At 35.5% G+C, this 23,474-nt stretch overlaps 2 protein-coding genes across 7 annotated transcripts in view; both read left to right on the top strand.

Moving 5' to 3' along the window:
- Window position 1: 1 nt before the first annotated feature.
- Window positions 2–14,208, top strand: LOC100647279. Of its 6 annotated transcripts, none has more exons than XM_048409710.1 (12): window positions 2–352; window positions 1,100–3,533; window positions 3,611–3,744; window positions 3,852–3,987; window positions 4,113–4,271; window positions 4,658–4,796; window positions 4,897–5,114; window positions 5,614–5,930; window positions 6,598–8,022; window positions 8,101–8,260; window positions 8,337–8,505; window positions 9,009–14,208. In XM_048409710.1, exons 2-12 carry the CDS (start codon window positions 1,235–1,237, stop codon window positions 9,193–9,195), a joined length of 5,343 nt encoding a protein of 1,780 aa, XP_048265667.1. In that variant the 5' UTR covers window positions 2–352; window positions 1,100–1,234; the 3' UTR covers window positions 9,196–14,208. The 6 variants fall into 6 exon arrangements, with proteins under 6 accessions (XP_048265667.1, XP_012173753.2, XP_048265663.1 ...); XM_012318363.2 differs by having other exon boundaries at window positions 5,608–5,930; XM_048409706.1 differs by having other exon boundaries at window positions 4,885–5,114.
- A 3,812-nt stretch (window positions 14,209–18,020) lies between these two features.
- LOC100648728 (netrin-B) overlaps window positions 18,021–23,474 on the top strand; it is a 113,064-nt gene continuing 107,610 nt past the window's right edge. The window contains exon 1 of the mRNA XM_012318362.3: window positions 18,021–20,489. Within this exon, the coding sequence (XP_012173752.1) occupies window positions 19,121–20,489 (1,369 nt within the window). The 5' untranslated portion in view covers window positions 18,021–19,120. The remainder of the gene's footprint in view (window positions 20,490–23,474) is intronic.

Raw genomic sequence — 23,474 nt, 5'->3', positions numbered from 1 at the left:
GGAGGAGTGGGGGAGCGGCGCGAGGAAGAAAATGGCCGACAAGGCAACGGTAAAAGGGCAGGGACGTCGAGTGAGATACGTGTTTCGGCAGAAAGAAATGCGAAATCCGTGTTAGATTTCATGAAACCAGACGGGAAGTATTAGTAAAACGATCGTGTTATTGCTTCTTTTGGTGGTGTGTTCAAATAAAATATTGTCGGACTAGTCTATTGTATTGGTGTATTAATTTATTGTTTAAAAAAGCGTTCGCGGGCCGTGTGTAAGAATAAAAGGGCTTGATAGACGTAAACATAAATTATGCGTTAGTTTATGTATATTGTCTGTCGCCCGATTATATTTATATTCTAAACATGTAAGTGATTTTGTTGAAAATATATTACTAGAAACTTTTATAATAGTATATGAGCTGGACAAAATTTCGTACGTGACAAATTCATCGATCAGTAGAGTAGGTTTATGTTAGCCACTTGTGGCCATCTACGGATACATTTAAAAAGTATCCTGTTGTCCTTGTCCTTTTAATTTCTCTATCTTCAACGTGGGTTCTACATTTTTTGTGAGTTCCCTGTATTTTCTCTATGAAATATGAACGGATTCTAGTGAAAAATTTTGAGCAACGAATTTATCTGATGTATGTTATATGATGGAAGTAATAAAATTCAAAGGGATCGATTTGTCAACAAGTCGATGAAAGTTCGCGCATTCGACAATCTCGATCGTAATTCTTTTTCATTTTACCGTAGAATTTAGATACTTTGTTGACTGTTAGGAAATATGGAACTGGTTTCACTTCGTTTTACTTGTACTTTAATTGCCTTTAAACACATTTTATTTCGAATAACAATATAAAATACTAGTATGTGTGTGTGTCAATTCGTCGTCATCTTGAGATTCTCATAAAAAAAAAAAAAAAGGAGAAAGAATTATCTTTGCATTATACAAGTTTTTAATGCATATAAGACAAGTTTTCTTATTGCTAATAATATATCTTTAAAAAAGTACATTTCAAAAGTAGTTTGCTTTGCTACTATATGTTTGGTGTTATTTTTCTATGATAGAAAAACGCTAATAAATTTTCATATATTTGTTTTATTTTCAGAGATAGTTTTAAAAAAAGTTACAAGAGTTATAATATTTTACAATGGCAGTTAGGTAGTTTTAATGGTTTGCTCAGCGCTTTTTTAAATATTGAGCACATTTCCATCAAATTGAAAATGTAAAGGAAACAATCATAATGAAGCCACAGAAAAAGGCAGCAGTTGCCCGGAAGGCAACAAAGATGCCAGCAATTGCTAAAAAACGTCGATCATTTTTAGAAAAATCTATATCTGATATAAGAAAAGAGAAAAAGCCTAAGAAGCTTGAGAAGGGGGAGGATGCAAAAAGAAAAATAGAAACTGATAAGAAAAAATCAGAAAAAACTGAGGAAAGAAAGAAGATAGAAGATAAGAAAAAGATTGAAGAAAAGCGAAAAGAAAAATCTGAAAGAGTGGATGAAAAAAAGAAGTGTATAAAAGATTATGAAAAGAAGTGGGAAAAAACTGAGGAAAAGAAATCAGATAAAACAGATGAGAAGATCACAGATGAGTTTACTTGCGACAGTGCAGAAAAAAAGAAATTACAAAAAATGGAAGAGAAGCCAAAAGTAGATAAACAACTAATGGAAAATAAGAAGAAACCTGAAAAACCAGAAGACAAAAAGAAATGCGGTAAATTTGATGATGAAAATATAGAAGAACAAGCGAAACTTTCAAGTGTTACAGAAGAGAATGATTTGCATGAGGAAAAGTTAGATCACCTTAGTACCATTGCGAAGAAAAAATGTAAAGATGAGAAAAAGAAAGATTCAAAATTGATGAAGCCTGACATCAAGGAAAATATGAAAATATCTGTGATAAAAGATAAGAAATCAGATCGTAAAAAGCTCCTTGAGAAAGGTATGATAAATACTAAGTCTCCTTTAGGACGAACTAAAAAAGATTCTAAGGCAAAATCAATGCAAAAAAAAGGTATTTCTAAAAAGACTGTTTTAGCTAAAAAATCACATTTATCGGTAGTTCAAAACCTGGTGGATAAAAAAATTAAACTAAGCAAGTTGGTAAAAGATGAAGAAACATCTGTAAGTGAAGAGGATGAAACAATGAAAAGAACAAAGAGAAAAAATGTTAATATTTCTAAAAACAAAATTATGCAAGAGAAAAAACCAAAATTAGGAAAACATATGAAAGCTAAGTTGCCTTCGAAAAGTAATAAAATAAATACTGCACTAAAAAAAGATGATAAGCTAAAAACACTTGTAGAAAAGGTTATATCTAAGAAAAAATTGGATGTAAAAGAAACAGAAAAATTAACAAATGAACATAAGAAGATTATAACTAAAGATGAATTAAACGAAGAAGTAAATACAACTAATATAAAAAGCGAATTAGAAGACGATAAAGACATTGATAAAAGTAGTAAAGAAGAACAATCCCAGTCAAAATCACAAGATACTAAAAAGATTGTTAAATGTGCTCCAAAAATAGGGAAAAAGATAATGAAAAAGAAAGTTGTGAAAGTACAAATAGAGAACACTAGCCAAACTTCTTCTTCTGAGGAAACATCATCCGAGGAATCTGGTAAACAAATAAAAGTTTGTGAAGATAGCTCAAATGATAATGCTTCTTCTAAACAAGAGCAAGTTGATAGTGAAAATATACTTGATACAAACTTGAAAGATGAACCGATTAATGGGGACAATATAAGTGGCAATGCATTATTATCAGAATCAGAAGATGAAAGTGATGATGAAACAAAAAAAAATAAGCAGAAGGAAATTAAGAAAAAAGAAAGATCCGGTTCACCATCTGATGAACGTGTTAGAAGAATGAGATTGTTTGGGTTTTGGAGTGGACCAAAACGATATAGAGTAGCTTCCCTGAATGCATTGGCCAAAGTACATTGTTTATATGAAAATGAAACTGGAGGGGTTTATCTTGGTGGTTTCTGCAAACCAAAGCCTGAAAAGGAAAAACAAAAGAAAAATAAAGAGGAGAAAGAAGAGCAAATTCGCAAAGAAAAAGAAAAGAAGGTAGAAACTAAAGCAGAAGAAAATATCCCAAAAAGGAAACTTAGGAATGTACCAGGATTACGTGGAAAGCATTGGGATATGTTAGAAAGTTCGTCATCTTCATCTTCTTCTGATGATGAGTGTGAACGTGATAAAAATATGGAACATAACAAGAAAAAAATAATCAAACGAAGAAAGAAAAATGAAGAAGTAATGGATCTAAAGGATATGGTTGTTTGTAAAAGAATGGCAAGCCTCAATGCTACAGCTATTCTAGCTGCTTCCTACTCAGATGAAAAAAATCGTTGTGGTAGCAGTTCTGATTCTTCCAGTGAATCAGAAGTGGAAATTATTAAAAAGCGTAAACAAATTGATTCTGATATTGAGAAACGAAAGTCAAGGCAAAATCCAGAACAAGATGAAGTTCTAAAACCATCTAATAAACTTGTTATTGTGAACCAAGATACAGATGTTACTATTACTGGTACGTGATTATATTTCATTAAGTTCACTTTTTATATTTGTTTGCTATTTACATTAGAACAAAATTTTTATTTTAAGGTGTTTATGTTAATCAAACTCGATCTACGCATCATGAAGGTTATTGCAGTATTGCTGGTATGCAATATAGAATAAGTTCAACAAGCCATACCCAAACTGCAGCTACTGCAGTTGCTACTGAGCTCCATGATCAGGTTGGTATTGTTATGTGTTTTAAGAATTTCTTTATTTCTAAATATAATTTAAAAAAGGTATGTATTAATTTAAAAATTGTTAAATGCATTTATATCTTTTACCCCAGCAAAAATTGGAGCAACCTTGTAAATCATATACACCATTGGGGGCACTATCTTCTATGCAACCACCAGGGAGTCAGAGTAATCATTCAAATATGTCGCCTAGAAGACATTCTGCATTTTCAGCACCACATCAACATGGTAAACTATCTGTCTTATTTATTACAATTATTTATTAAATAAATGTGAAATATATTGAAAATCAAGTTGATGTTTTAAAGAACAAAAATACATAGAAGTATAATATATACGAAATATAACATTAGGATATTATCAGCCGGCTGGACCACTGATACAGCACCCACCAACTTTACCACCTATTAAGGGACCTCCGCCAGAACCAACACCTACACCTCCACAGAATTCTGAAGGCTCAGATGATTTAGTTGCAACTTCTACAACTTCTGGAGGAACAAGCAGTACAGGTATATTTATATACTAATAACTATTTTACATTACAATCTTAAATTTGATAAATTTCAATTACTTTAATGCTTTGAACAATTTTTTTCACCCATATATTTATTAAGAAGAATATAGTGTGGTATAAAATCAATGGGATGTACATATATTCTGAATATCCAGATTTAAAAATTAACAAAAACTCTAATTCTAACTTTAGTTTCTAACATTAAAATGTTAAAAAACTTTCTTAGTCCAAAATTCTTAATTTATTCAATATCTATTAAACAGATATATCTAAACAATGCATACAATAAAAGATTCACCTAATGAACTTTCTGTAAGGTATTTTTAAAGATTTTGAATTTCTTATCAGTTAACTTATCTCTATTTCTTTTTTCTTTTTTAGGAGGTGGATTTTATAGGGCGTATTGCCCTCAATACTATGGTACACCACCACAATATGCAGATTTGTGTTATCCACCAACATATTCTCATCCACATGCTCATCCACCGCCTTATTATAAATATGCACCCACTTATAGAAGGTAAAATATGCTAACTATGTTATTTTTCGTTACTTTAGCAAAATTATGATTGTATTCAATTTTGATTTTTAATGTACTGTAAAAAAAGATACCTTTTCAGGCAGTATTATGGATATCAGGAATCTGGTGGAGGTGGCGGTCCTGGTAGCGGCGGTACTGCAGGAGGTCCAGCAGTTGTTGATTATCAGCCACCTCCACCGCCACCTGGTGAATACCCCCTGCCACCATATTATGGAGGATATCCTCCACCTCCACCACCACCTCCTCCACCACCCAATCCGGCATACTTGCATTCTCAAGGAAGACCTTTTGTAGATCGTGAGTATCTTAAACAGTTACCAAGCATATTTTCGTTATTGTTTGTATAAAATAGTCTAAGTACAGGACGATTTTTCCTTCCTAGAAAATCATTATAAATTATGCTGTTAAGACTCATGGTTGTTCTAGTATTAAGTTGTTAGTTATTATTAACCCTTTTGCTACGAGCGTCGCCTATAGGCGACATCCGCGTGACGATCTGTGTGTACAAGCGTCGCCTATAGACGACGTCCGCGCGATGACGTATGCACGCTTTCCATCGCAGTGCTCCGTTCAGTACCGTTATTCCGACGGCACGGTGGCCCGTACAGAGGTGTCACTTCGACGGAGCACACTGCCGTAGCGAAAGGGTTAAATACTATGAACTTGAAAATGGTAATCTTATCGAGAAAAAAGAAATGATAGAATAAAAAGTATGTTGTAGTTTTATTAATTACTTATACGAAATAAAATTGGTAAAATAAAAATGATATTAGAAAATAATTCGTTTTAGATGCAGCCTTTCAGGGTTGCCCATGCCCGATGCAGTCTTGTCCAAAAAACGTGGATACTGGGCCCCTTATTGGTAATGGTAAGGGAGCGCCAGTGGTATCGGGGCCCGGTCTGTCATTGCCGCCCAGTGCTTTGGTAGGTCCGCCCTCGCCGGCGAGGGGGCTAGCCGGGCTAGCGCCGCCTCACGGTGCCAATGCCTGGGATACGGATCGCGTCCAACTTAACACTCATCGCAACCTGAATCAGAACCAACCGTCGGTCCCTCCGTCTCATAATATAGTCGGTGGACATAATCGCCCGCAAAATTCGGATTGTAAGAATAAGGTCTGTGTTACGTTTAGAGTACTTTATAACCTGAACCATGCTATCTTATCAATTTTATCGTATGTTATATTATTCTTGTAATACGTTAATCGCTCATTTACTCTTGTTTAAATTAGTACATTTCTTGTATTATTAACTCTTCAACGACGAAGCAGTTTCATTAACAAACGTACTCCGCGGATGGAGGATTTTCGAAAGTGATTAAAATTCCTACATCATGAGAAGTGAACATGTAGAAAGTATGCTTTCTGTACTTTGAATTCGTATAAAAATATCTGATGATTTTTCAAGCATTATTTACAAAAGTGATTTTAAATGCGATCATGGCACAGTGCATGTTATCGTACTTCAGACGATAATATCTGAACAAATTAAACACGTGTTATATACGTCGCTTGTCACCGATAGGTTTATGAAAGTAATAAATATTTCAGAATTGTTTGTTATAGTCGATTTCTGACTTGAAGTTTATAATGTTATAATATTAAAGATTAATGTAGATTTATAAATGAATTATTAAACTTCCATAATATACTCCTGCTATGGATCAATATTCAGTGAATAGAAAATTATAATAACTATATTAACTAATGTAATAGTTTTACAAGTTTATAAGAGATGTATTGATACATTTTGTATTTATAACTCGTAATTACAATTGTTTTAGGATGAAAAAGATTGTTCAGAGGATAAGTTACAAAAGTGTGGATGTCAGAAACATGCATGTACATCAACCTGTGAAGTCAAATTGGAAACTCTTTCACCATCTGAAAAGCTAGCAGTAACAATATGTTCAAGTAACAAATTTCATAATTTTAAATTGGAAAATAATAATGTGAAATGTGAATCCTGCAGCGTGGAAATGGGCGATAATGTGTCCTGCGTTGCAAATTGTAACGTTAAATGTGAATCAGATTACAAGTGCGATATTATGAAATGTGAACAATGTATGAAGGAAGGTCAAATGGCCATTCTCGAAATTGATAAAGATTCTGGAATATTGCTTGATGATAAATTGGATGCAGATCCAGATGTTAAGGAGGAATTGAGTGATGTTGTTACGATCGATAGTGAAAGCTGGAAAAAACCGGATTATGAGCCAACTGTACAAGAAACTATCGAGGAAACTATAGATAAAGAAAGTACAGAAAAACCAGAAATAGAAGAAGAACATCCAAAATGTCAAAAAGTATCGAAAAGAAAATTATCTTTGGATAGTTTATCTGATAGTAGGAAAAAAAGGAAAGTAAGCAAAAGGACTCTTTCTGTTGGTTCTTCGCAAGATTTGAATAATAGTGATTTTTCAACCAAAATTTCTATACCAATTTTACCACTTTTAAAAAAGGTTGATAACAACAGCGATGAAAGTGTTTCAAAGAAAAAACAACCTAAAAAAGATAATCAAAATCACAAACGTAAAGTAGAGTATCCAAATTGCTCTGAAAATGTAACAAAGAAGTCAAAAACTTCTAAACAAAGTACAAGTAACAATATACCAAATTATTTGAAGCATGCTGCCAGTGATAATTCTATTATGGAAACTATAAATAATGTTATTCAACAAAGTTTACAGATGACACAGAAAAGAGATCGTAAAAGTAAAAATGTTGAAAAATCAGAGAAAAAGAAAGAGGTAAACTTATTGTCAGCAGTGAAGAAGGTTGTTAAAAAAGTTGATTTAGTAAAAGAATTGACATCAGAAAAATTGTCAAAGGTAATTACCAAGTGTAACCAATCCAAAAGTAGAACGGAAACACGAACAAAATCAAGAACACACGAGAAGAATAAATATAAAGGAAAAGGAAAATCCAAAGTATATGAAGCGAAAATAAAGGATAATGGTAAAAAGCCTGACAGTATAACAAAATCTAAAACATATGACATTCAGGAGCCTTGTAAGAAACCAGCATTGATAAAAAAGAAGCGAAAAAATACAAAGAAACTGTCTGTGAAAAAATCTAGCTCCAAAATCGAAGATTGTTTAGTAGGAAGTGAAAGCCTACTATTAACCAGAAAAACGTTTTTAAAACCCAAATGGAGTAATGGTTGGAGTTGGGAAGGTGATCCATTTGAAGCCAAAGTTTATTTAACGGTAAACATACAACTAACAGATTTATTCATGATATAGAAATATGTTGAACAGTTCTATTTATTTTATTACCTGCCTTAGAACGAAGAATCGGCTATACGTCGATGTTATGCGAGCATGAAACATGAAAGTGGTGATGTTTTAAGACCTCGTGATTGCGTTTTACTAAAAAGTGGCCCACGAAAAGCGGATTTACCATTCGTAGCAAAAATTGCTGCACTATGGGAAAATCCAGATGATGGTTTGTTTCTTAATGGTAGTTCTTAGAGATAATAAAGTAAATTTAAACTAAATAAAACAAATAAGTTCTGTTGTAGGTGAAATGATGTTTTCTTTGTTATGGTACTACAGACCTGAACATACCGAGCAAGGTAGAACTCAATATGATACCGAAGACGAAGTTTTCGCTTCGCGGCATCGAGATGCAAATAGTGTTGCTTGTATAGAAGATAAATGTTATATTTTGACATTCAATGAATATTGTCGGTGAGTTGATAATATCTTCAATTTATTAATTATTATGTACACTTAATATATAAGTAACATAAGACGTTGAATTTGCCATCACAAAGTTCTTTTACAGTGTGATGAGAGAATGTTGTGTTATTTCATTTTAAAGCTCGAAGATATTTTGAGTTAAAAAAAAAAAAAAAAAACCTAATTAACTCCAATAATTGTTTATTATCATTATCGACACCTAACGCAGATAAATTCTAGTTAATTCATTGTTGCAAACATTGTCTATATTTCAATAAAAATACAAAGCTTTAAAATTTAATATCTCATGATAATTACTGTTCAAATGGAATTGAGCAATAATGACAATATAAAACTATAAAAATGTAACTTATTTTTTAATGAATATAACTTGCAACGCAATTTATTTAATGCAGCAGTTAAATATTTTACATAAAAAGGAGTATCAGATTTAAGAAGATAAAACATCTTAAAGAGATAAACATCAATCACAATTTTAATATTATTTATAGGTATCGTAAAAATTTACGAAGAATCGAAGAAGGATTAGAAAGCCCCGGTTTAATAGTTCCGCCGGGTGATCAACTATATCCAAGAGAAAATCGGCAGCCTCCGATACCAGTACCCTCGGATATGGTTCTCTTTTGTCGACGCGTTTACGATTATCGCGGTAAAAAACTTGTTAAGAATCCTGGATGACTCGATTTTTTATAAACTGCTTCGTGCTGGAACCAATGGAATGCACAAAATTTGCTGCATAAATTGAAACTGAACGTAGGTCTCCCTTCAAGCGTAATAGGCATATTGATAAAATTATTTTGATTTTAAAGATCAATGAATTTTCATCGATGTTTTCGATAATTGTTTTTGAAGCTTTATGTATATAGAAAAATGTTTATACAGGTATAAATGCATTTTTTTTTTTTTTTATAATTAACGGTTACGGATCACGAATAGAATTTTCTACTTGTATGTTACCTATTTTATACAATGGTTATTTGGAAGGTAAATTTCACTGCTTAAAAAGATCTTACATTTTTAAAGGGAATGAAAAGACATAGATTCTTGACATATAATGACGCAAAATAGTCGAATTCTTAAAGTCATCAATATAAAAAAGATATATAATTAATATTACCTTAAAGTGGGTAATTATTATATATACTTATAAGATAGATATCGTTGCTTTACTTATTTTCTTACTTGCGATACGATAAAAGTCTTTAATCTTTTATTAATTCTGGCAATAAACATTCTGAAACTCATATCTAAATCTATGACGAAGATAACATAAAAGTGTATAGAATTCGTTATACCGCACCACAAGTATCCAAATGAATAATCAAGCTATCGGAATATTCGATATTGCTTGACAATGAAAATACCATTTGACGTGAATCGGATATTTACGTGTCAAAGCAATCGGTACGATCATTGTTTCATCAATACGGGTTGTTTTACCGCAAATGAAACACGTCTTTAGGGAGATGATAGAATTTGACAATTTTATATAGAGAGTCCTATTTTTCGTGAAATAGTATTTACTATATTTAAACGAGTATTTTTCACATTGGGGATACAAATACGTATATACTATGTATCATTATGGCGCCCTTCTTGGAGGGGACCTTCGAACAGTTTCAAGGTAGAAATCAAACGCCTGGGGTATTTGACCATCTAGTGAAAATAGTAATGTATGCACTATGCACTGTGTTCTATGGGTGAGATGAAAGTGGACACCAAGCAGGAAAAAGAACACACTTCCATTGTCTTACGATGGTTCACGAGATCCATGCATATGCATTATTTTATTACAGAGAAATAATGTAAGTTTCATTTTTAATAACGGTCATTTATAACGAAGTGTTGAGAAATGGAATTGATCTGATTAAAATTTAACTGAAACACTAAGTTTCGCGTACTCGAGCAGTTATAAAACTTTCTTGGAAATTATAAAGTTCTAATTTAAATTTATCAAACTGCCATATCACAATAAATATTTCACAATTCTTTCCGTTGTAAATTTATAAATATCTATTTATTGCTTTTTACGCTTTTAAATGAAATAAAATCTTACCGAGTACGTAGAACTATTATTTAAAAAAGATAGATGATTCGAGTGATTTAGAATGATAATTCACATTCGATCACTGCGTGGAATAAAACGGTATTTTGTAAACTTCTCTTTTGTTTTAATGAAATTATATTTTTCTTATTGCAACTTTTTAATCGAAAAATATTGTCCTTTTTAACGGTATTTGTACTCTAACCCGTCACGTACTTGTACATTTCCTACGACAAGCATTAACGTTTATTTAATTTCTTTAGAATCACAATCTCTATTCTGTTGGGGAAAGTGTGGTCGTACCTATAATAATCTCCTGTATCCTTTATTATTTCGAGTCATATGTTATTCGTTAGCGTCATATATAGTCAATGTATCGCATCGTAGTATGCCAAAAATATATTTGTGAATTACAAGGAATCTTACGTTAGCCAATAATATAATTATATTACACAAGAGTTTATAATAACGAGTAGTAGAAACCTTAGGAACGCAATTATTTTTACTGAAATTCCAAATAAGAATATCGTCGAATATCATATATTTTTGATTATTTGTTGAGTGGCGGGTGTTTTGTTAGAAATTATATTATTTAAAATTAATATATTGATGATACGATTATTATTTAATACCTAATATATTGGATATAGATACTAAGTTATTTCCGATAGAACGAAATATTATATGTAGTATAGATAGGGGAAGGGCAGTGCGCCCGTGATTGTTCCTGTCTGTGTATGCGTGTGTGTGATGCGGAAATAATAATGGCAAAACGTTGAAAAAAAAGAAAGAAACAAAAAGAAAAAAATAATTAAGAAATGCAATATGATAAGGAACATGTTTAAAGATAAAGATTTATATAATATATCAAATCATTTTTTCATTTTTCGAAATCCTTTTATGGCAATTTAATATATTTTATATTTATTATTTTATCTATACCGATCAATTAGATATGATCAATAAATCTATTGGTAAGAAAGCATGTTAGCATTATCTACGTGTGTACATACGTAGATGAAGAATTATGTGAGAGTATCATCGTGCGCCGTATGATGGAAAAGAGACGGAGGAATACGAACACGCTTTACCTTTGTATCCCGTTTTAATCAGTGACGATCGAGCCTAAATAAAATGATAGCGGTATGAAAGAAATGCGGCGCATGTAGATGCATCATATACCGTTCTTGCGATCTTTTACAAATAGTTTTATATTCGTTTTTATCGCATAAGTGAGATCGCATCACGTATGCGACTATGATGCGCCGATGCATTTGTCAGGATAATCGAAATTGTCCAAAGGTCGAGCCACAACATGTACACATTGTGTAACTCGCATATTTGTGTAGATCTAACAATAAGCGCGATTTCACTGCTACGCGTCTCTGACATAAAGAAAGGCGAAGAACCAGCAGCTTTTCTTCACTGCGCAAACGAAACAAATATATAGATATACTTCAACGATGGTTAATGTGGGAACATTGCAGAAAAAAACACGAAACAAAAACGTTGCATATCGTCTGTTCATTTAACGTAGCCGACAAATTTTCATCGAGTATATCGAAAAATTTAATCGTTTAAGTCTGTAGAGGTATATGATTCGTGTGTGCGAAGCTCTTCAACTTAAACACCTGGCATTCGCTTTGATCTTTAATGAAAATATGTAGAATTTACAGTTGGCGAACGATTAATCAGTGAACTCTCCGTTAATTACGGTGCAGTTTCTTGATTTCTTCGTTCGATTTGTCTTCGTTAATCTCAGCTTTTTGCTAATTGATGTATCCCGTAAACGTGTATGCCTTTTATATTTTCAGTATGATGAAAGTCGTGTACTTTTTTTTTTCCTCTTTTTTTTCCTCCGTTCAGTCAACACACATAATACGCACGTATCTGACAAACTAAACGCTTGGCGATATCTCTTCGCTCGTTTTTAACATATTTTCATGTAAGATACCATGTAATGACAAGTTTAATATCGATCGATGTCGATATCGATTCTCCTCTTACGATTCATCGCAGTATTATGTATACATAATATTTTTCTATGTATCGATCAGTTTGAACATATAATTGTGGCATACGCGACGAGAATAACAACTTTTATTACTATCACTTTTGTGCATTTTAATGATAATTTTATCGATGATATTGAAATTGAATATCGTTTAATGGCGTTTAAAACAGTCCGGGCAACAATTTCAAATAAATTTTAACGTATAAAAGAGGATATATTTAAGAAATTGTTGTTCCGATTATTTCCCATTAAATTTGAATTATATTCGACATTATAGAAAAATGCTGGTAATCGATTGGTTGAAGTACAACTGACATTCATGTGTATACAGGGTGTTTCATGGATTGTAAATTAATCTAACACTGTGCTTTTTGTACTTTGCAAACATATCTTCTTTTATTTTAAACGTATTCTAATCTAATCTAACGAAATCGCCCTCCAGTTTAGTACAATAATTTAATATTTATACAGCTATTAAAAGTTTGTCATAAATAGATATCTTGTAGCGTTCTTCTTTTCCATGTTTCGTACGTGTATTTAATATATGAATATGAATAGTTTAAAGTATAAGTTAGTTAGGAAAATAAAAGAAAAATGTGTCGCTGTAAATTGTATTATCATCTATCTTTTATTTTAATCAATTCTTTATATTTATATTTATGCTTATGTTTAATTTGTTAATATCATTATCATTGTCAGCATAGAAAATTGTCGAAATTCATAGAAACACGCTGACTGCGTGTACGCAATCGTGAAAAATGATAATATTTAAAGATAAAGATACTTGATATTGTTACTATATTGTACTATACGTTTACTCGAGGATCAAAACGGTTCGGAATTATCTTTTATATATATATATATGTGTGTGTAACCATGTGCTGTAAATTTATAGCGATAATGCAATTTATAAGTTATGAAACACTCTGTACGTTTTGACGTTTCTGTTCTTTGTTGTTCATAAAAGTTATCGGCTGGGGCCAGAGGTAAAAAGAGAAACATTGTACGAAGCGATCATCGATACTATTTTTATTACTGTCACCGAAAACATTGTCGTAGCAACAATTTAAAATCGTAAATACAGATTTACTAGTAAATATTGAACAGACAAATAATGGCGGGCGTTTCTCTGTTTTATTTGTTCAGTAAGCAAGAGAAAAGGAACGCATAGATACGTGATTTGACTTTCCAGACACTTCTTAATAATTATAACGCGTGGCTTGTTAAATACCACAAAGAGAGTTAAATATGTATAGAGAAAGGAAAAGCAGGAAAAGTGTGGTACATACCTATTACGAGTTTTAATATATTTAATCAAATTAGAAATGTTTCTACAGTTAATTTCTGTAAATTGCAGTGCAAGGTAAGTACTACATACCTATATATACATTTACCACCTACAGGTACCTACGTAAAATATAATGCGTGGACTATGCGATAAACGAGGCAGTTTTAAATTGCAATTGATATAGTTTTGTATAAGTGATGTTACACAAAGTTATTCGATACAAAATGTATTAAACAGAATTATCTATTGGAATGTCGATGTTTTTACAGCAATGTAGACGATATAAAAAAATATGTAAAATTAAAATGAAGCTTTGAGCTTTTTCGATTAAAAACGTTCGTAATATTTTATGTACTTTAATTGATATGCACTTTTACGTGATGTACAGTTTCATTTATTTTTTGTTATCATCTCTATCATGTATTTTTCGTATTTAGGCATATAGGCATGTATACATTTTGAAAACCCACAATTGTTTTTCCTTTTTTAGATTTAAATATCGTTTACTCAAGTTTTTATTTTTTTTTTTTTTTTTTTACAAGTTGGATCTATCGTTAAAAGTTAAACAGTTCGTGGAAGAGCAGAGAAAGGAAGAGGACGCGTTAGTATTAAATTTAAGTTAAGCACCGGAAGTTCGCTGAAAGACCTCCGGAAAGAGGGAAAAAAGGCTAAACGAAAGATATTCCGAGAGGTATAGGATTGGTCATTTGTCGATCGGTCTAAAGTCTAAAGTTTTAATCCGGACCAAGATGCCTAAGCCGAAAAGCCTAAAACCGAGAATGTCATCACGCCCGCTCGTGCTCGCCTAGCCATTCCTTCAGATTACATTAATTCGATTAACGAATGCCGTTTATCGTCCACGCCCCACGTCACGATCCTACGAGAACGTTCTTTTTTCCTGATTGCCATCGTAACGATCAACCTGGAGCCTGGCCAAGCGATATAATTCTTCGACTGAGAAAGTTTGAAATTTCAATATCTTTTTTTATATTTCCTTACATACATAAATTTCATTTTTCATCCATCTTTATCTCTGGCAATTCTTTGTTCTTGTATCGGCAGTACCTTTATAACATTTATGCAAATGTCATAAAAACAATAATTAGATACATGTTATCTATTATTGGTAGAAGTTAGGTATTTGTCTATATACGTATAGCTACACAAGCGATGATTTTTTAATTATTTGTACGAAAGTATTTATACATGAGAGATTTTATCGTATGAATGATGATTATTAAATAAGAAAAATGTTTTTCTGTGTCTAATAATCAGGAGGGGAACAATAATAGTTTTCATATAGATTTACCGAACAATTTTATAAAAAAGAAAAAAGAAAAAGAATGGAAATTAACAATCTTACAACGTAATCAATTTTATTTCAATTGCCGCTATATAATAAAGAATGTTTCATAGTAACTTTCAGGCTAGACTCTACACTTTATAATGTAATAATACAGGTATATGTAACTATATATTTATCTTAAATAAATGTCCTATTTTTATTTTCGGAGTTTTTACGTAAATAATACGTATATGTATAATATTATAGGTATGTATTAGTATGTCCGAAAAGCGTCTTTCTTTACAGACCCGGCTTTTACAACCATGCCTCTTTATACAAACATGAAACCTAATCTGTCGAACCTTGTGATCTTTATTTTGATAGAACAAAATGCATCGTACGTAATTCGATAAAATAATATAAAACGGAAAATGTCGTGCATCCATTATTTCCTTATAAAACGAAAGGAACTTTTCGGACGACCTAATACACAGAACTATTTCAAAATGAAATCGGTTTCTTAAAATGAACGCAGGTTGCTATAGTGTAGAATCTATAGAGAAGAAGACTGCCATTGAATGAATTGAATCGTCGAGTCGAGGGATGAGTTGGAATATCGCGATAATGCTTCTGGCACCTTTTGCAAAGAATTTTACTCGTCGAGAAGTAGCTCTTTTCTACCATTTTGCAAAGGTTTACAGGCAAATATTAAATATCTCGACCAGATACATCTAAAACTCTAAACGATATTTGAAATGACGTTCGAGACCACCTTTCGAATACGTTATTATCCTTTTTCTATCGCTTCCATAAATAGATTAACCTTAAAATGTACGTAAATAAATGTACGTTAAGAGGCAAAACACTCGAGAAATGAAAATAACGTAATAAATATGTAAGTACATTTTTTCTAATATTTTCTTGAAAGTACTCCTATTTCTAACATGTATATTTTATACTTAATATCTCGACAGAGTAACACCATCGGATACACTATCGTCTAATTTCTACGTTTTAAAATTTTGGAAAAAGAAAAATAGCAACAAGGATAAGAAACAAACAAACAAATAATACAAAAAGTAATTGTAAATCTTATATACATATGTATACCTATGTGTACATGGTTATAGATGGTAGGTATACGTATAATAAAGTTTGTAGAAATTGCAAGAAAAATTAAAAGCACTTGGAAAGTAAAATATTCCATTTTGAAATAATAAAAATTCCAAAAAATAAGTTGGTAAAACATGTATTATGTTGTTGTTGTTGTTGTTGTTCGTATTCATATTGTTCAGCGTTACCAAATGAATTCTCTTACAAAATTTATATGAAAATCCTAGTAACAAAATATCGTACAAGTTACTTATATTCAATCACGTTAGTAAATAACATATAGATATACGCAACCGTAAGGTAATTAACAAATTTTTAAGGAGAATAATAGCAACCGCAGTATAGGGTAATCGATTTAACGATATAAATTGTATTCGAGAAGAACGAGGGCAAGAAGCGTAGGAAAATGAAAATATTTTAAGCAAGGTGACATATGCTGAGTATCGGTTGATCGGAGATTTTGTAGGAACTACCGATTTTGTTCGTTTGAAAAAATTTGAAGCTGTGTTTAATTGGCGGTGATCGTAGAAACCAACGAGAGACTTTCTTCGAGGTAGGCATCGCGTGACGATCTACGGAAGTTTCGGCCGTTCTCTCTTTTTATCTTGTCTTTGTTGCTTTTCAACGTCGCGCCGTATCTGCTGCATTCCCGTTCTGCTTTTTTTTCACTCGCCAATTCGGCCAATAGACCCTCGGAGAACCCGCTCCATAATCCATGCAAGCATCAGGACCTGTCTTCCTATCGAATCGATGGAAAGGAAAAGAAACCTTCGTCTCCTTTCTGGCACGACCATTATGAAACAAACCGTACGCTAAGAAATGCTTTTCTCGACCTCAACCTATTTTAAACTATAATTTTATTCTCCACTTCGTCACGATGCTTGTCTTTTCGGTAGGCATATCTCTTTTAAAGGACAACCGATCATTCCTTTGAAAACTATATTTGCACTTGTCGTGTCTTCACATCTTATTTGTTGCAAAGCGATAAATTGCTATTTCGGTAAACGAGTTACATATACCTATGGTCAATTTTCTAGGTAACACGAGTTATCTCATTCTTTTGTAGTTAAGGGAGAAAATTATAGAGAAATTAAATTACAGGAAGGCCAAGGTAATATTACCTTATTCTGTATGATACTGTTCGTTTTCAGCTGAAAATTGGCGAACTTGTTAGTGATCTAACGCTAACTAATTAACAGGTTAGCAGTGCTAGTACCTCGATAATATCTTCAATTACACGATCGTTAATGAATTAGTCTTATCGACGATGTCAAACTAATAGATTAAACATTAATGTGTTGTGTTAGCAACTATCAGTTCCTAATTTCTTTATGGCGAATCAAAATTACGATCGCATATAATCTTAATTAATCGAATTGTCTTCTCGAAGAAGAAAAAATCTTGCGACGGAGGGTTAACGATGAAGATACATAAAGAGTAGATGGATTCGCAGGTAAGGCGCGGTCTAAGCGAAAATCGAGCAAAATGGAGGCTCGATCAAGGTTAACGATGATCCTGGTTGAAAGTTGTTGCAGCCCTCCAAAAATTTCATCGGACCGACGTTCCTTGAAGTAAACGCAAGGAGTCGAGGCGGCGAGGAACGATAGGAGGAGGTGAAGGGACGAAAAGAGGAGCGAAGAGAATATCGTTCGCTGGTCCAGTGGTCGGTTGGTTTCCGGTAGCGCGGCGCGGCGCGGCGTGGCTGCTGGATCCTCGAAGCTCGTTCCAGTGTGGCGGAACGCGTAGTAGAATAGTGGGGTGGTTGCGAGTAGTGGCGTTGCCGGATTGGCCGAAGAGGAATTGGTCTTGGATGAGAGGATGCGAGCCGACGGTCAAAGGGAAAAGAGAGGGAGACTGAGGCTCGGAGAGCCGTGAGCTGTGAGCGAGAGAAGAGCGAAGGTGGGGAGAAGCGCGAGTCAGAGAGGGACTGGGAATCGGAACAGTTCGGATGCACACCGTGCAAGGACGGTGATTCAGTTAGCGGCAAGCCGCCGTCGGTGAAGGATCGTTGATCGTCGGTTTTTCGTTTTTCTTCGCGTCGCATCGCATCGCATCGCATCGCATCGCATCGCATCGCGCTGATTCGGATCTGTGGCGAGCCGCGCGTCGTGCACCGTGTTTCGTGTTCCGTCTTTCCGAGATACGATTCGTTTCATGTTGAAACGCAGCCGTCGCGTGTACACGCGCACGCGCCCCCGACTCGTTACAATTGCACGGCTCGCTTAGGAATGAAATTGACACGCGCGTTCCGCTTGAAAATCGAATACACCTGATTGCGAGAGACGCTCGATGAAATATATCGAAGCTGGTTAGCCTGTGTCGAATCGTCCTTGTTGAACGAACATTGGAAAAATTCGTTCCGAAATCGCGATCGCTATCGCGACGAAATTCGAATCGAAGATCTTTTAGTCTAGTCTTGAAGGAGGGAACGCGTGTGGTTCGCAAGCGGGACCGCTTTTGTTTTCGCCAGCCCTCCGGTATAATGCGAACAGGAAGAAAAATCGAAGCGAGCGGCTTCGTGGTGGGCATCGACACTCTGATCGTGAAAGTTTAATCGATCGGTCGATATGACGAGCAGGAGAGAAGCGTAGGATCCGACGATTCGAAACTCGGTAGGATCGAAAACTCGAACGGTGTCGTTTTACCCGAGAGAAGAACAGAGCGAGGAAATAATCGCCGAACGAGACAAGGACGGTTTGTGCGTAGGTGACACAGCAAGGGGCTGTGGGGGAGGGTGAGGGGCGGGGAAGGGAAGGGAAGAGAAGGGAAGGAGGCGTGTAAGAGAGAGTAAGAGAGAGAGAGAGAGAGAGAAAGAGAGAAAGAGAAAAGTTGTATCGCGCGCGAACAAACTCGACGAAGATGAAGAGTGGAGCAAAGGCACGATTGTTGGGAATCGTCTGCGGAGTGATTCTGTTCGATTGCGGGAACGCATTGGCGGGTAGCGAGATCTACGCGAAGACATTCCCGAGCCAACAACATCCGTCGGACCCGTGCTACGACGAGGACAGACCGCGTCGATGCATCCCGAATTTTGTGAACGCGGCATTTGGAGCGGCGGTGGAGGCTTCGTCGACCTGTGGAAGCGGCGGGCCCACGAGGTACTGCGACGTGATCGAACAGCCGGGTGGTAGCACGGGTATAGGTCAGTGCCACATCTGCGACGACAGCACGCCGCGACGTCGATTTCCTGCGAGCTACCTCACGGATGTGAGCAACCCCAACAACGTGACCTGCTGGCGAAGCGAGCCTCTCGTCACCTCCCAGAGTTTCTCCGCACCGCCAGACAATGTGACCTTGACCCTCTCTCTAGGAAAGAAATACGAACTGACCTACGTCAGCCTGCAATTCTGTCCAAAAGCGGCCAAGCCGGACTCGATCGCGATTTACAAATCGATGGACTACGGGAAGACGTGGCAACCGTTCCAGTTCTATTCGTCTCAGTGTCGGCGAGTATACGGCAGACCGAATCGCGCCACCATCACAAAGGCGAACGAGCAAGAGGCCAGATGCACCGACAGTCATCGATATACCGGTGGTAACGGCCTCGCGCCCGTCGGCAGGATCGCGTTCAGCACCCTGGAGGGCCGCCCGTCGGCTTCCGACTTTGATAACTCGCCGGTTCTTCAGGATTGGGTTACCGCGACCGATGTTCGTGTCGTCTTCAATCGGCTTCACATGCCCCAGCAGCCGTCGCAGGAACAAGTCTTGCAACTAGGTGGAACTGGCGACGATCACGACCGCGATCATGGCCTGGGCCTCGAGGAGTTGGCGAAACGCGAGAGGGAGAGAGAGGAGAGGTTGAAGAATCAACAGAAGAGCCCCGCTCGTGCAGGTTTGCTCGATTCATTGGCGACCGCTTTGCCCTCGGTACATCAGGTTATCGCGCCGCAAGAGATGCAATCGAACGACGCGGTTGACGACGATGAGAGCGAGTTTGCAGCGGCGGCGGCGGCGGCGGCGGTCACCGTCTCGACCAGTACGAGCAGCACCCTCGCCAGTAATCATGGGACCAGCACGCTGGCTCATCATTACGCGGTCTCGGATTTCGCCGTCGGCGGCAGGTGTAAGTGCAACGGCCACGCGGCAAGGTGCATCCAAGGCAAGGACGGCGAGGTCGCCTGCGAGTGTAGGCATAACACCGCCGGCAGAGACTGCGAGAGGTGTCGCCCGTTCCACTTCGATCGACCATGGGCACGAGCCACTGCCAGAGATGCCAACGAATGCAAAGGTTAGTCTCTCTGTTTGTTACGAGCTTCTCTCGACTATCTCCAATTTCTAATTCGAGTCTCTCGATTCGAATCGAATTGAATTTCAAGCTTCTTCGATTACTTGGAACTGAGTGTTTTCTAGAACGGTTCCAACGTGCGACGCGCTGCGCCGTGCCGGTACCTTTTCCGTCGATCCTCCGCCGTTTCCACGTAACACGTGTGTGCTTAACACTTGGTATTCCCGTGCCCGTGTACGAGCCATGCTTAACGATTACCGCAGCTTTCCTCGAAATAGTTCCAAATAGTTTAGATTTACACGCACGTAAGGTGCTTCCGATGTTCATTCATAGCGATTTTTCACGATTTACGATCGAGTTGTGTCGTTTAACTAATTTTCAATTTATTTTATTTATATAGCGCGTATGCATGGTTACGATATCTCGTTTCGTCCGGGTGTTGTACTCCGTGGTATACGTAGTATCCTATATCTTGTTACGGTATTTACGGTGTACATTTCTTATAAATATTTCTGATTGCGAGTAACGTATAGATATTTTGACGAGTTGCGCATTCTCTCGAAGCTCTGGCTGTAAGTCGTCTCGTATTACCCATAATCCACAATCGAAAGGACGTAATTTCAAATGTAAAGGGTGTCCATGTTCCGACAAAATGAACATTTTCATCTTTACCTATGGGATTACGAATACTTTTAATCTCGGTTATATTTCATTCAAAATATTTTTCTAGCGAACAAATTCCGACGTCGCAAAGTCGCGTACATACCTATGACCTATAAGAGATCCGATTTCTATTTAAGATGAGAGAAGAGACACGACAAAGCATCGAAAAGACATCTGTGTCTTTAGAAATAAAACGTATCCATATTTCTGAAAGGTCGAAGCAATTTGCATCATTTATCTGTTTATTCTTCGTTGATGTACGAGTAAGTGTATAGGTATAATCTTTCTTAGGCTTTTCAAGCATACTGAGATGAGTAATTATCGCTGATCTCAGATTTTCAACTGTTACAGCAGCTGATACACGGTTGATTGCGAAAGTAGAAATCTTTTTTACGCTTCGTATTTATTATCGTGTGTATGCGTGCAAAATTAAAAGTTTTCTACCTTTAATACTTTATATAGGTACGTATATATACACGTACGTATATCGAACGGTAGAAAATTTTATTTGTATATATTGACTACTAGGGATGATTATTTGGTCACGCACCGCTTAAAACGATAGAAAATGAACACGACGAAGAGTTCGTTTCTCGTTTCGTTTCGGTGACTGGTTCCTCTATCCTTCGTTCCGCATCTTCCATTCTCGATTCTCGTACTCGTATCTCGATTTTCCGTATTCCGTTTCACTCCTCGTGATTCCATCTCTTACTCCCTTTCTCTGTTTTGTCCGTGAGTCGACCCTAGGGGTAGGGCGTGGGGGCACTCCTTTCGGTTCACCCCTTAATTCGAAGCGGCGAAGCGTTGCCTCGAGACTCGGATCGAGGATGTATGCTCAAATCAAAAACGTCAGGGGCAAACCACCCTCTAAAATCGTTTCGAATCGATAAAGGACGCCCTCTTCGCGCGACAACCGCGATCCACGCCGGCTACGGAATATCGCGACATTAGTGTTGTAGCATTTTTTTTTTACAATTACATGTCGATAAATGTATCAACTATGTAGCTGTTTGTAAACCAGTGAACTTTTCCTTGGAAATATGTACAATGAAATGTCTTGAAATTTTATGCAACTTTTGAAAAAATACGTTTAGAGTCACGGTTTTTCAATTCTAAAAATACCTTTTCATCTTATTCGTGTCACTTTCTATTTCGAAAAAGTGTTAATACATACAATCGATAGATGTGCAAGTGTTGCCAAACGGGAACGACGACTTTCGAAACTTTTCGATTCCAAGTGACAGATTAATCGGTCATTACTTTCACAAGATATATTATTATTTTGAAAATTATTCAAGATTTTTCAAGTAATCCACATTTCAAAAAATTATTTTACCACTTCTTTATTGGATAAAGCGTAGAACATTAAGTTCTTACTTTTTATAGTTTGAATATCTATTCGGTAAAAAAATGAAAAGTGCTCTTATTCGTTTCTTTGCCTTCTTTTTTATCAATTTTATATGCATTTCGTAGAGAAATATTAAAAATATTAAAAACATTAACGTTATTCATATGTTGCCTCGTAGTAGATATGTATCTGCTTACTAATAAAATAGACAGATTCATAGTTTCTAATGGCTTGATGAAAATAGATTTGATTTGTTAATACCAATTATTACATGGCAGATGATTGATTCGATCTGACCAATTTATGTTAGTAAGTACGTAATACCATGTAATTGGCAATTCTCAGTGAAAAATCTCCAAATGAAATTTCCCGTTTGTCGATTCCAGTGAAAATGTATAAATGAGAATGAAACGGAATCCCTAGTCGTACTTTGTAATTGCAATAATTGAAACACTCTTAAGAACCAATGAAACCGTTTGGTTCGTGCTAAAACTAATTATCGTTATTCGGTCAAGTACATTTGTTATAACAAATTCTGTGATTACACATAGATACGCCTATAGATATTGGACACTCGTAAAGGAAATGAAGTAAAATTTTTATCGTACAGGATTTCATGTCGCGAAAAACGATAATTTTGGAAAATTGTTGCATGTCGTTCTTAATTAAAAAGATATGAAAAAATTTGACAGGTATTTCAGCTATTTCATTTTTTGAAACTTCTGTACTTCTGAAACTCTGTATAGGTATGTACTATATATATATAGGTATGCCTACATGTATATAAGTATGTACAAATGTATAAAATATGAACAATATATTATGAGGTATGAGGTACGCTGAGGACAGAACTCATAAATGTCATGCTTATGGCAAGCAGCGCTTTGGTAATATAGTATACACGAATCGGTGCAAAAAAAAAGAAAAAGAAAAAGAAAAGAGACGGGAAACGGATAAGGACCGTAAATTTTACTCCT

The sequence above is a fragment of the Bombus terrestris genome, chromosome 2, assembly GCF_910591885.1.
Source record: "Bombus terrestris chromosome 2, iyBomTerr1.2, whole genome shotgun sequence".
In the NCBI taxonomy this organism is placed as follows: domain Eukaryota; kingdom Metazoa; phylum Arthropoda; class Insecta; order Hymenoptera; family Apidae; genus Bombus; species Bombus terrestris.
The sequence above is the reverse complement of the archived record's forward strand: the minus strand, read 5'-3'. Positions and strand labels throughout refer to the sequence as shown.